General features: G+C 36.8%; 1 protein-coding gene across 4 annotated transcripts in view; it reads right to left on the bottom strand.

Annotated features, from left to right (window-relative positions):
- Nucleotides 1-13,608, bottom strand: part of ZFYVE9 (zinc finger FYVE-type containing 9) — a 230,502-nt gene that overhangs the window by 80,844 nt on the left and 136,050 nt on the right. For 3 of the 4 annotated variants that reach the window (XM_049875155.1, XM_049875153.1, XM_049875156.1), the window contains 3 exons: nucleotides 8,396-8,495; nucleotides 5,775-5,951; nucleotides 3,950-4,119 (listed from right to left, as the gene is read on the bottom strand). In XM_049875155.1, the coding sequence (XP_049731112.1) occupies nucleotides 3,950-4,119; nucleotides 5,775-5,951; nucleotides 8,396-8,495 (447 nt within the window). The remainder of the gene's footprint in view (nucleotides 1-3,949; nucleotides 4,120-5,774; nucleotides 5,952-8,395; nucleotides 8,496-13,608) is intronic. The other variant, XM_049875157.1, reaches the window with a different exon arrangement.

Here is a 13,608-nt window from a genome sequence, read left to right as displayed (position 1 = left end):
TATCCCACAACTGATAGCACTGTACTTCAGAAGAGACCTTGAAATGGTCTTTTTGACAATGAATGCAATGTCACTGCTCTTCAAATTGTTATTCCTTGCACAGTAGACCATATGATTGTCTGATTCAAAATGCCCAATACCAGTCCATTTCAGCTCACTAATACCTTGGGTATCGATGTTTATGCATTCCATTTGTGTACCATAATACCCAGAAATCCCAATTGTAGGTCTATACCCAAAAGAAGTGAAGGCAGGAACACAAACAGAAACCTGTAAACCAATATTCACTGTAGCATTATTCACAAGAGTCAAAAGGTAGAAACTACCCTAGTGTCCATCAATTCTTTTGAAAAACAATAAACAAAATTCTGTATAGACATGCACATACACACACACACACACACACAAATATTATTCAGCCATAAAAAAGAATGATGTTCTGGTACATACTACACCATGAATGCATCTTGGAAACATTACCATGTGTTGACACAAATAACATGCACCTTCATACATTTGTTTGCCAACCACGCCCTCCCTCCATGAGGTATATTCGTAAACACTGTTATGCCAATTATTTTTTTACATGTTACTGTAAAAAACTGGCATAGTGTGCTTAGGAAAATACCTCGAGGAAGGAGGGCATGGGTGACAGACAAACGTAGGAGGTATGTGTTATTTGTGTAAATATATGGTATGCCCAGTAAAATAAGCTAGCCACAAAAGGACACATATTTATGATTCAACTTCTATGAAATAGTTAGAATAGGCAAATTCACAGAGACAGACAGTAGATTAGAGGTTACCAAGGGCTGGGAAGAAGGGGTAATAGGAAGTTATTGATTAGTGGGTAGAGTTTCTGTTTGGGATAATAAAAATTCTGAAAAAAGAAACAAGGCTGGCATTAATCGAAAAAACACATAATAATAAATGTTGGAGAGGTTGTGGAGAGACTGGAACACTTATACACTGCTGGTGGGAATATAAAATGGTACAACCACTTTGGAAATCGATTTGGCTCTTCCTTAAAAAACTAGAAATAGAACTACCATATGATCTAGCAATCCCACTCCTTGGAATATCCTAGAGAAATAAGAGCCTTTACATGAATAGATATATGCACACCCATGTTCACTGCACCACTTTTTACAACAGCAAAAAGTTGGAAGCAACCAAGGTGTCCATCAACGGATGAATGGATAAATAAATTATGGTATATTCACATAATGGAATACTACGCATCGATAAAGAATAATGATGAATCCATGGAACATTTCATAACATGGAGAAATCTAGAAGACATTACGCTAAGTGAAATTAATCAGTGGCAAAAGGACAAATATTGTACAAGACCACTATTATAAGAACGGGAGAAATAGTTTAAATAGAGAAGAAAATATTCTTTGAGAGTTCCGGGGCGGGTGGGAGGGAGGGAGGGAGGAAAAGGGATATCCACTTATTAGATAGTAAAATAAGTTTTATTTTAGGTGAAGGTAAAGACAATACACGATACAAGAGGTCAATACAACTGGACTAAACCAAAAGCAAAGAAGTTTCCTGAACAAACTGAACACTTCAAAGGCCAGCATAGCAGGGGCAGGGGTTTGAGGACCATGGTTTCAGGGGACATCTAAGTCAATTGGCATAATAAAATCTATTAAGAAAACATTCTGCATCCCACTTTGGAAAGTGGCATCTGGTGTCTTAAACAGTAGCAAGCAGCCATCTAAGATGCATCAATTGATCTCAACCCACCTGAAGCAAAGAAGAATGAAGAACACCAAAGATACAAGGTAATTATGAGCCTAAGAGATAGAAAGGACCACATAAACCAGAGACTACATCAGCCTGAGACCAGAAGAACTAGATGGTGCCTGGCTACAACCAATGACTGCCCAGATAGGGAACTCAACAGGGAATCCCTGAGGGAACAGGTGAGTAGTGGGATGCAGACCCCAAATTCTCGTAAAAAGACCAGGCTTAATGGTCAGACTGGGACTAGAAGGACCCTGGGGGCCATAGTCCCCAGACCTTCTGTTAGCCCAAGACAGGAGCCATTCCCAAAGCCAACTCTTCAAACAGGGATTGGACTGGAATACAGGCTGGAAAATGATACTGGTGAAGAACGAGCTTCTTGGATCAAGTAGACACATGAGACTATGTTGGTATCTCCTGGCTGGAGATTCTATTATTTTATTTTTTTAAAGTTAACATATATAACCTGCTGCTGTTGAGTTGATTCCAATTCATAGCAACCCACAGGACAGAGCAGAACTATCCCATAGGGTTTCCAAGGCTGTAATCTTTATGGAAACAGACTGTTACATCTTTCTTCCACAGAATACGCTTGTGGGTTCAAACCACCAGCTTTCTGTTAGCATTCAGGCGCTTAACCACTGTGTTACCAGGGCCCCTTTTTAAACACATTAAATGGAATTAATGGCCTTATTATAACCTTGACCACCAAACTGAAGGGGGCAACCAGGAACAGAAAGGGGTTCATTGTATAAAAGGATCCTATGTGTATATTTTCTAATTTTGGTTCTAAGTGGCTCTATTCTCTCGCTTACTCCAAGAAAAAGTAGTTGATAGCTGTCCCCTTTTTGAAAATTAGGCCCCAAGGGAAGAAATTTCCATTACCCCTCAAAATTGTGACCAGGACTTCCTACAGAGACAAGGTAGGGGTGAGAGGACAGTACGAGTTAGTTTTCTTAGATAAAGTCTTCCATCCATTAAGCCAGTGGTCTTCAACTTATTTTTAAGCTTTGGAATCCTTTTTTAAAATCTTAAATGGAACACAATAGCTAAAGCTGAAAAAAGTAGAGATGCTCTGAAGAAAGAGAGAAACAGAGGCATTCCTCAACTACCTTCATATTGCCCCACGCTTTCCCACCACAGCACTCATAAGAGGCCACCACAGAACTGGGGAACGTGGTTTGAAAACCATGTTCAAGGGGCCAATATATAAAATAATGTATAAGGGCTGGGGTTCTCTCTAGCCTGACCTTACCTGAGAACAACCTTCCTAAGAATCTGTTTCCTGAAAATCTTCCAAATGTACAGTAAACAAGAACAGCTCATGTCACACATACTGGAAAAACTAGTGGGTTATAGAGGAAGGGAAGGCCTGAGTTGAGGTAAGTCTTGGGTTCTTCCTTTTCCAAAAACTTGAAAGAAATTGCATACATATATATAAAACCAAACCCAGCGCTGTCGAGTCGATTCCAACTCATAGTGACCTTATAGGACAGAGTAGAACTGCCCCATAGAGTTTCCAAGGAGCGCCTGGCAGATTTGAACTGCCGACCGTTTGTTTAGCAGCCGTAGCACTTAGCTACTACGCCACCAGGGTTTCCATATATATATATATATAAATTCATTTTGCTTAACATGCTTTCTTAAAAAAAAAAAAAAATCAAATACTAGTGAATTATGTTACACTTCCATAAAAAGATTTTCATTGAAAGCAATATAATCCAAGTGCTAGATGGAATAGCTAAACCCTTTCCTAAGGAATATTGATCTTTAATAAGAAAACTAAGAGCTAGGGAAATGAGAATGTTAATGGTGAACAACAGAGCATAGGACACTTCCCAGAGCGCAAGCAAAGATAAGATGTGGGAGACACTGAACAGCTGTGAGGCCTTGGGTAACCTGGGTCTGAGGAAGAAAGGATGGAAGAAGTTGGGATAGAGACATGGAATGTGGTGTGTAATGTTCTAAATGAGATTTCAATATTCCTAGAGTGTATTTATAAACACATCTACATAAGAAACGCTTTATCGTGTGTGCTTTCTACCCATGTAATTAGGGATCTGTCTGTGCGAAATTGTATCCAAAGCCTACTGGGCTCCATAGAAAGGTCACTTAACCTAGAAAAAGGCAAGACAGAAGCAGCACAATGCTAGGTAAAGTAGGTACTCCCCTGGTTGCTGTTTTGTTTTCTTACCTCTGCTGGTAAAGGACTGGTAGTTACTGTCTTGACTGGGTCATGCGACACAGCTAGGGTTCCTGCAGAGGAAGTTCCGTTCATTGTTAATTTGGCCGCATCAGCAACTTCTCCATTGGGCAAGATCCCATCAGCAAACCAAACTCGCCTCTGCTCTCTGGGCTGAGCCACTTGAGGGGCCAGAAAAATAAAACAGATATCAATGTAACATTGTTAAGGTATCTGACATCAAAGACGAGAAGGTCACCAATTCCAGATGTACAAAGAAATCACTATTTAGCATCTTACAATTATAATCTTCGGAACTGTGTATGAAAGTGGTTATAAATTAATAGAAATATACATTTAAATATATTTTAGTTCTATCACATATATGCAAAGATTTACAACACTTTGCTTTGAAATATTAAGAGCTCTTACATACATCAATGATTGTCATGTACTTTGCTCCACATCACTGCAAAGAAACTAAGGAAGGTTTTCTAAGTGTTTAGGAAATAAATTAATAGCACAGAAAACAAAAAACAACCCTACCAGTTGACTCCATATCTAAAAGTAAGAGGTTTCCTCAGGACTCAAATGCCTGGAAACGTGATATGGTATTTTTAAAGGGCAAAAGATGCCCTGAAGAATGTTGAAGAATTCTTATTAATTACTAAAAGAAGAATTGGCACAGACATGTAAGAATTATAAGCAAACTGACCAGACCTTTGGCTAAAGTGAAACTGAAGAAGAAAAAGACAGATCTGGCAGTGCAAAGTAGTTTGCATTTTAATACAAAGACAGGGAAAAGGTGGAAAACTGAGTCTAATAAAATGATCTCTTTAAATCCAGTTTTGGAAATCAATTCAAACGACCAAAACAAAGAGAGACTAAGGAGGAACAACAAAAACAACAAATGAAGTAAAGAGAAAAAAGGTTTTAAGAAAGAAAACCTGAACTCATAAAAATACAAGGAGTAGGACTAAAAGATGATCCAAAAGGAAGGGAAAATAGGGAAAGAGTATGATGTCAATAAAATTCTTTGATCTTCAAAAGGGGAGAAAGGCTATTTAGCCAGGGAAGGGACTATTACTAGAAGAAAATAATGAATTAATGAAGGAAGACTGATTTTCATTATCAAGGGAAACTTCTTAACAAGATCATTTTAAGAAAATATATGTGTTAATTTTTCTATTCATAACTACTCCCAGAATTTACAAAGTGCCTTTCATCTGACAATATCATAACCATAAAGACAAAATAAACCAAACTAACTTGAATGCCTACAATTTTCCACCTGCCATATGATATAATCAGAATGAAAGTTTTGGGTTTTATAAAGGTCTATGTGCCTAACACAATAATTTTATATTTCTATATGCATAGATTAAAAATGAAAGGAGAAAATGGGAATGTATATCTTTTAAAAAACAATACTGGAATGGGCTGGTCATAGGCCAGTTAGGAGGAGGAATTCTCATTTTTATTACTTTCTAAGCTCCTACAAAGAACATTAAGGTAGGCATGAAGCTAGAATTTTACAGGCCGACTTTGAATTCTGTACCTCTTTTCAAGTATAGGCAGTGTGATTATTCCATTCTTAAGCTGGAGAGGGGATTGGCATATTTTCAGAGGTGTCTCCAAAATGTTAGGCAACATGATATTCTTCTTTACTTGCACAGAAATAGTCTCAACACATTTCTCACCTTGTTCTTCCACTTTAATAACCACCCAACGGGACTTATCTGCAGTGTTCTAAAGGGTTGTGCTGCAAAGTCATTTCAGCACCTTTTCAGAGGAACTTGGTGAGGAAAAAGAGAGAGAATAGCACATGATCCCCTACCTTCTGCTCCAGGGTGCTTTAAAACTCCCACAGGTACCATCACAGTGGGAGGTGGAGAGCTCAGAGCTCCTGAGGCCTGAGCTTGCTGCAAGGGAGGGATAGTAGAACAGTACTCAGCAGGATTGTTAGGGTTAGGGCTCTGGCTTGAGGCACTCATCATGTTCTCCCAGGCTTGAGCTAAAGCAAATACAGACACAATCAATGTGAATGGATTGCAAAATCTGGACATCAAGACCTCCACAATATTGGGTAAATAATGCGGCTCCACCTCGCTAATACACATAGCATGTCTCTCTGCCAGCTCATGAAGGTCTTAAAGAGGTAGGTGATTTTATTCAATAAAGGAGACCATTCAGCTAAGTAACCATTGGGCCGGAACAAGTAGGAATTACGTGACATTTCTGAAACTAGGATTTACCGATCAGTCTGAGGTTAAAGACTAGGAGTTCTTTAAAGGAGACCACAACATTTCCTTAAGAGGAAGTAAAACAACTTTAAACTTATTAAGGATTACATCTGGGATAGCACTTAATCATTTTTTGCTGTTGTTTTAATATTCAAGGTCTTTTACACAGTTCTATCAAAAACCAAAACCAGGGGCTAAAATAACATAACTCAATTGTATGATTTTTATTTCATTTCTAGACTTTTAGGGTCTTCTTAGGTAAAATCTCACTTGAAAAATCCTGAAGCCTAAAGATCAGGAGACCACATTTCACCATTTTTGTGAATTCTCCTTTTATGCAATCATCACCCTGTGTAAAAGTGTCTAGCAATAACAATCATTTCACATCTTTACTGTGTCTCAAAAGCACAGGACCCATTTGAACATGAAAATATGCCATTATTATATGTGTGATCAAACAATATGAATGATTAAAAATATGTTAAGATTGTGTATACCCTAAAATTTTACTAAATTCTGACATATCTACTACTGTCTTTCAAGTAAGTCGGATGAAAGGTACTAAATGAAAGCTATTAAATTTTATCTTCTAGATTCAGATAATATGCCATGCCTAGCAACAGAAATCATCAAGTTTTTTTGCACATCTTTTCAAAAACTTCATTCAGTGTCAAAGAATGATCCATAAGATTCTGAATATTTATCGACTCCAAATGCAAGACAAGGCTGGTAACAAAAGCTATACAGGTTCCTCTGAAAGCACTGGCAGGAAGAGAGGGGAGGAAGAGAAAACGAGAAAGGGAAAAAGCGAGAGGGAACACTGAAAAGCATCAAATTAAATGTTTAGAAAAAGACCGGACTAAGCCATGCGAGAGGAAAGATGCTGGAAAAACCAGGAAATGTAGATTACCTTAAGGATTCCCTGTTAAGGGTCTCCTTCACATAATAAAAAGTAAGTATTCCATATGAATCCTCTGCCATTTCCTTCATCTTTAGCTACGCACCAAGTAGTAAAAAATAGCTATCAAGTTGGAAGACCTCAACAAATAAAGGAGGCATTGGGTACTATAATTAAGCAGCATGCTCTTGTCTGTGATGTTTCAGAAAATGAAAGGCGTGGAATAAAATCATCAATTGAGCAACCAGTGAGATAACCACCATCTAAAAAGTGACTCTTAAGAGTAGAGAAAATCATTCATATTTGATCAAAATTTTAAGAATTCAGAAATGGGAGGAAATTGAGTGGATCATAGGAGATTAGAACAGATCAGATTAACTGACATGCAATAGGTTAATAAGCCAGCAACAGGAAAACATTACCATGAGCAATGCAGACAGACAGAGCAGGAGGGATCTCGGAGCAGGTAAGTTTCTGCCTCCAGGAGGCACGCTTTCTGACACAGGCAGCAGTGGTGTCAAAGTTCAACATTTTATGTCTTTTAGTAACAGTTCATAGCAACGGCAATGGGTTTTAGTAACAGTTCTGGCAACTGTACAAAGATGCATTCAAAGAGAAAATACTATAGCCTGATAAATTTTATTATATTTCTTTATAAAGAATACTCATTTTTTAAATTTAAATGCCCTTGGATTTATTTCCAGTCCCACAAAAGGTGAACACTGGATATGTTATATTTATACGGCCACATTCTTCTACCACATAACAGCTACATTCAAAAGCATTATCCCTATAACAAATACAAGTAGCATTATGGAGGAAGCTGATAGAAAAATGAAGTTTTCTACTTGATCCTAGATGCTAAAATATTTATTTTTAACAAGACGAATTTAACAAGGTGTTATTAAAAAATATATTCTTAAGCTGTAGAAAGAGACAGTTCCTCTTGAAAGGAAAACCTCAGCCCAATTTTATTATCTCATCATCTAGGTGGTCAGTAACTACCCCCCTCAACCCTTTCTTCCCTGTCAAGAACATTATTAACAGCTACACAGCACCAGATTTACACAAGAACTTCCACTTTTCCTGCCAAACTTACCTGGCGTTAGCATTTTTTCATTAAATTAGGCACAAGAATTTCGAAATCCTAAGGCATTTTAAAAATGTTGAAATTCAGCTCAACATTTTCAGTTACAGTTAACGACATATGAGAAAGTGAGCAACTTGTAGTGAAAGGGTAGGAAAAAACAGTAGCCTTTCCATAGGAATTCTCCTGTTCTGCCTCAATAACTGACATCAACCTGTGTTAATACTTACCATTCATTAGCACTGAATGGCAGATTACACACACTCTAGCCTCCTTTCTGTCCATGTATAACAGCTTACATTTCAGGCTACAGCAGGAAGCGCAGAAGACCTGCAGGAAGAAGAGCATACTAATTTACTTAGGATCACAGTGCAAGGGCAGTAAAACATTTTGACCAGTACTAACTGACAGGAAACTCCTAAAAACTCTGAAAGAAATGCAGCTCAGGAAGTTGGGCATAAGACCCAATTCAAAAGCAAGTGTGACATTACAAATCTGTCACCAATAAGGAAAGTGAAACTGTTGGCAGAAAATAAAAATCTTGAACTCAAGATCACATCCCAAACACACAGCAGAGCAGGGGAAAAACACCGGTGCTGCCCTTAGGTAAAATTCCCTTACACAGTATCACACGACATTGGCGCTTAAAAATCATTTACAGCTGTTATTCCTGTTTGGAAAAGCAATACAGCAGGATGAAATAAACAAGACTGGGATTTCTGGGTTCTAACTTGTTCTTTTACTATCCTTATGTGTGGAATAAACCATACCAACTGTTTTAACTGGTTTGCTACCATGGCTCAGGAAGGATAAGTCAAAATATACAGTTCAATCATAAAAATAAGCACAACCCCAGCTACAGGAAACCTGAGCAAGCAACCAAAATTGGTCATGCCAGTGTCTGCCTCATTTCTACCTTCTGGGCTTCGTTCCTGATAATCTCACATCCATATCAGGCAACAAGAATCTCCTTAGGTTCCTATTAAGATTTATTTTCTTGAGGACTCACGAGGCACTTATCACACCAAACTTCACACAGGCAGACCACTGTTCGCAGTAGGGTAAATTCTACTTCTCTGCCTTTTACGGCCAAGAAGTATCCTACCTTCCAAAGCTGAACCAAGGAATGAAGCCATATTAAAGACAAAGTGAAATAGATCATCTCCCTTCCTACCAATTATAATTAATATATCCAGCTACTATGATTACCAATTTATAGTTTTCTGAGGGCTTCAATTACCAAAACAACTCTGTGATGTAGGGAGAATGGAACATATTGTCCTTATTTTCTATCTGAGGACACCAGGTTTGGGTGATTCAATGACTTGTTCAAGTTCACAGCAAATTATGAACCCTAGGTACTTCACATGTATTATCTCATTTAACCTCAAAAATTTTATAAAGACCCTCATTTATCATTAACAGAAATATTAAGTAAAAGTGGTCAGGATTACTCATCTACTAAGTTACACAATAAGTTTGTATGACTCCAAAGGCTATGTTCTTAACCACCTATGTAATACTGCCTCATAATAATCTACATATTTCATTTTAATTTTTGGAACTGACTTTTCCTTCTGCTTCATCATTGGTGTGTAAGAGTTTTCTAGCATAAAGAGGAACTAAGGAGGGAGGGAATAATAAGCAGAGGAAACAGTATATGCATAGGGCCTGTAAGTGGAAGAAGAATGGCTTGACCAAGGAATTAAAAGAAAGCTAGTGTGGCAAAAAAACCCCAAAAGTTCAGGGATACATGGAATGAGATGAGGCCAGACTAAACAAAGGCTCTGAGGGTTGTAATAATAACTTTAGCCTTTATTATAGAGCAATGGGAAATCACTTAAGCATTTTAAGCAAAGGAAAAATAATGATCAGATTTGCATGCCTAAATCTGGGGGGTTAATGAAGGGGAGCAAGAATGAATATTGGAAACCAGTTAATGAGCCACTGCAATTATAAAAATATTTATAATCAAAATATGATTACATAAATATTTTTCAATTTCTACATAGTGAAAGATTCAGTAAGCGAAGTTAAAAGATAAATAACAGACTGGAGAAAATATCTGTATTATATATAAAATATTATAACAAAGGAATGAGATCCATAATATACATTAAGAGTTTCAACAGACCAACAGAAAAATACAAATATCTTGAAGGAAAAGTGGGCAAAGGACTCACATAGGTAAACTCACAGAAAAATAAATAAAATACCCAATAAGTAACAACATACTAAATATCACTGATGATGAAATAAAAATCAAAACAATGAGATATCATTCCTTTTCTATGAGACTGCCAAAGATTAAAAAAAAAAATCAAAAAAAGCAACCCAAAAAACAACTGATAATATCCAATGGAGGTATGGAGAAAAGACGAGCTTTCTCTCATGTCTTGTTGGCTGAATAAATTGGTAGGTTAATTTGACAGTATCTCTAAATTTTTTAAGTATTTATTCCCTTTGACTCTGCACAAGCAGTTCTTAAAAATTACCCTACAGAAAACATCCATATGTGCAAAGAGATGTATACAATAATTATCTCTTTTGTAATAACCCAAACCTATAAATAACCGAAATGTTCATCAGCAGAGGAATGGTTAATCGAACTGCAGTATATTCATAAAATGGAACACTGTTTAGCCTGTAAAAACAACAGGATAGTTCTATAAGTACTGACTGACATGGAAAGAAAAAGTAAAATAGGCAAGTTGTAGGGTAAGAGTAAAATGGGTGTGGGGTCTTTCTTTCTCTTTTTACTATACATATCCCATGGGTGAAAGGAGAGTGTAGAACCTTTGTTTCCAGTGGGATTAGAAAATGGCACAGAAGTTAGCTAAAAATGTAGATGACTTGCTAAGAGGCTCCTTAAAATGGCAAAGAAAACAAAAGACAGGCAAAAGGATGCATTTCTGTGGGACCACCTGTGCCAGAGAACAACACAGAATGAAACATATACCACAAAACTAGCACGGGACAGTGCCTGTGACTGAGACAGTGTACTACAATATAAAATAGGAGACAGAAACCTGTTAACACTGGCCCTCATTCTCAGAAAGACTGATGTAGTAAGATCCTCATTTCACTAAAATTAGTACCGCGGAAAAGATACTTAAACGGGTTGAATCTAAGAGATCTGAACCAGGCTAGGGCTGGGTTAATAATCCCGAATTTGCCTGAAAAGATCAAGATGAAGCTGTCTGCCATAAGCCAGGTTAGTCAGTGTTTCTCAACAGGGGCACTCCTGACATTTTGGGTGGGCCAATTCTTAATTGAGAAGCTCTGTCCTGTACATTGCAGGATGTTTAACAGTCCTGGTCCTGGTCTACTAAATGCCTGTAGCAACCCCAGTCATTGTGACAACCAAAAATACCCACTGCACACACTCCAAATATCCTTTAAGCACTTCCCCAGTTCACTGAGCTAGAGGGTCAGAGTCAAAAAGTAAATTCTAGAAATAAAGAGAATTCCATATTTTCATACCTAAATTTGAATTACTATACTGCTGAAATATCATACATATGCCATTATTAGCACATATACCTTTGTTATCATTTATTTACTATATTCTCAGTTTCCCCAACTAAGATGTAAACTCCTTCAAGCTATGGACTAAAGTACTTACAACACTGGTATTTCCAATGCTATCATAGTGCCTAAAACATAATAATAAATAAATGTTTATTTACTTCCTTGATAAAATAAAATTATTGCATAAATGAATATATGAATGGAGAAACAAACATTAAAGTGTACTTATCTGGAAAGGGTTATGTCATTTATACCCAAATTCACAAAATAATTTAAGATCATTCAACTTGAATAAAGACAGTCAAACACAATTTAAGCAGCATGTAGTAAGAGCTACTTCAAAGTTTATAGGCCTAATGGTTATGAATGACTTTAAATGACAGGATCAGTAGACATGCCTAACATAATAAGATAAACTACGATTTATAATATACATGCTTATACAAATGTTCCTGCTAAAAACATTGGTTAAAATGTTCCATTTGTATGTTTACATGTAACTGTCTTTGATGTCCCATTTCAGAGATTCAATCTCAGCTTTATTATTCACTAGCCAAATTGCTTTAGTAAAATAATTTAAACTCTCTGAGCCTGTTTTTCTCATACGGAAAATGGAAATGTTAATATTCTCCTCATAAGGCTTTTATGATAATTAAATGAGACAATGCATGTAAAATGTACAACATAGTAGGTACAGATAATATGTTGGTGTCCCTATTTTCCTTTTTAAATTTCACACTCATGGCTTTCCACATAACAAATGTTACTGCCAAATTTATGAACAGGCTTTTTACTCAAGTACCACTTTATGACAATTTATACCCCCTTACAGAGGGAACAGAGTCCCTGGGTGGTACAAATGGTTAAGTGCTTGGCTACTAACTGAAAGGTTAGAGGTTTGAATCCACCAAGGTGCCTCAGAAGAAAGGCCTGGCAATTTACTTTCTGAAAGGTCAGTCATTGAATACCCTATGGAGCACTATTCTACTCTGAAACACACTCAATGGCAACTAATTTTCTTTGTCTTTTTTTCAAACGGTGGGAATAACATTCCTTTGCAATTCCTGAAATCATCAAATGCTCACTTGTTGCTTTCCAAATTAGAATGTAGAAAAATGATGTCCCAGGCCTTCAAAAAGTCCTGTAATTATACCAAAAATAATTGCCATGCAAGAACAAAAAACAGTAGGAGAGGAACGCTGATAACTGACCAACATCCAGCTGTTCATAAAGACCAGTGACAATGATGACGTGTGAAAATTCTGAAGTGCAGAAGAGCACTTTACCCCACTTATTGGCAAATACCAAAAATGAGCAGAAGCAGTTCAGTCAGACCCAGACCCTGCTGCAACACTTCTTCTACCTAAACACCTATTCCACCTTTACTGTTTTTAACATAAGCAACAGAATTATCACTTTAAAAGTCTACCATGGGAAAAGGCTACAAAGGGTCTCTAAACTTTAGACAATATTTCCAAGTGAAGTTATACAAACAGAAAGATAAAATAGCATAACTAGAAGAAAACAAGATTCATCAGAGAACTTCATACTTGTTTGCAGTTATCAGACATCGCTACCATTAACATACTCTAAATTAATTTTTATATATCTTCTAACAATCTTGTAAATAGCATACTTATCAATATAAGTATGCTATATTATATTTAAAGTTTTTTGTGTGGGTTAAAAACTACTAATTTGTAAAAGGCAAATAATTAAAATATAACCCTTATTTTTGTAACTACGTTTTTAGACATTCTTCACTTCCTAAACTTTTTATTATAGAAAACTCAACCACATAAAAGTAGATATAACTGTATAATTAACACCCTAGACACATCACAGAGCTTCAACGTTATCAAAGCCATTTTATTTCATCTACACCTTCACCGTGGGGCCGTTCTACTCTGTC

This window comes from Elephas maximus, chromosome 3 (genome assembly GCF_024166365.1).
Source record: "Elephas maximus indicus isolate mEleMax1 chromosome 3, mEleMax1 primary haplotype, whole genome shotgun sequence".
Classification (NCBI taxonomy): domain Eukaryota; kingdom Metazoa; phylum Chordata; class Mammalia; order Proboscidea; family Elephantidae; genus Elephas; species Elephas maximus.
This window is presented reverse-complemented; position numbering and strand designations above follow the sequence as displayed.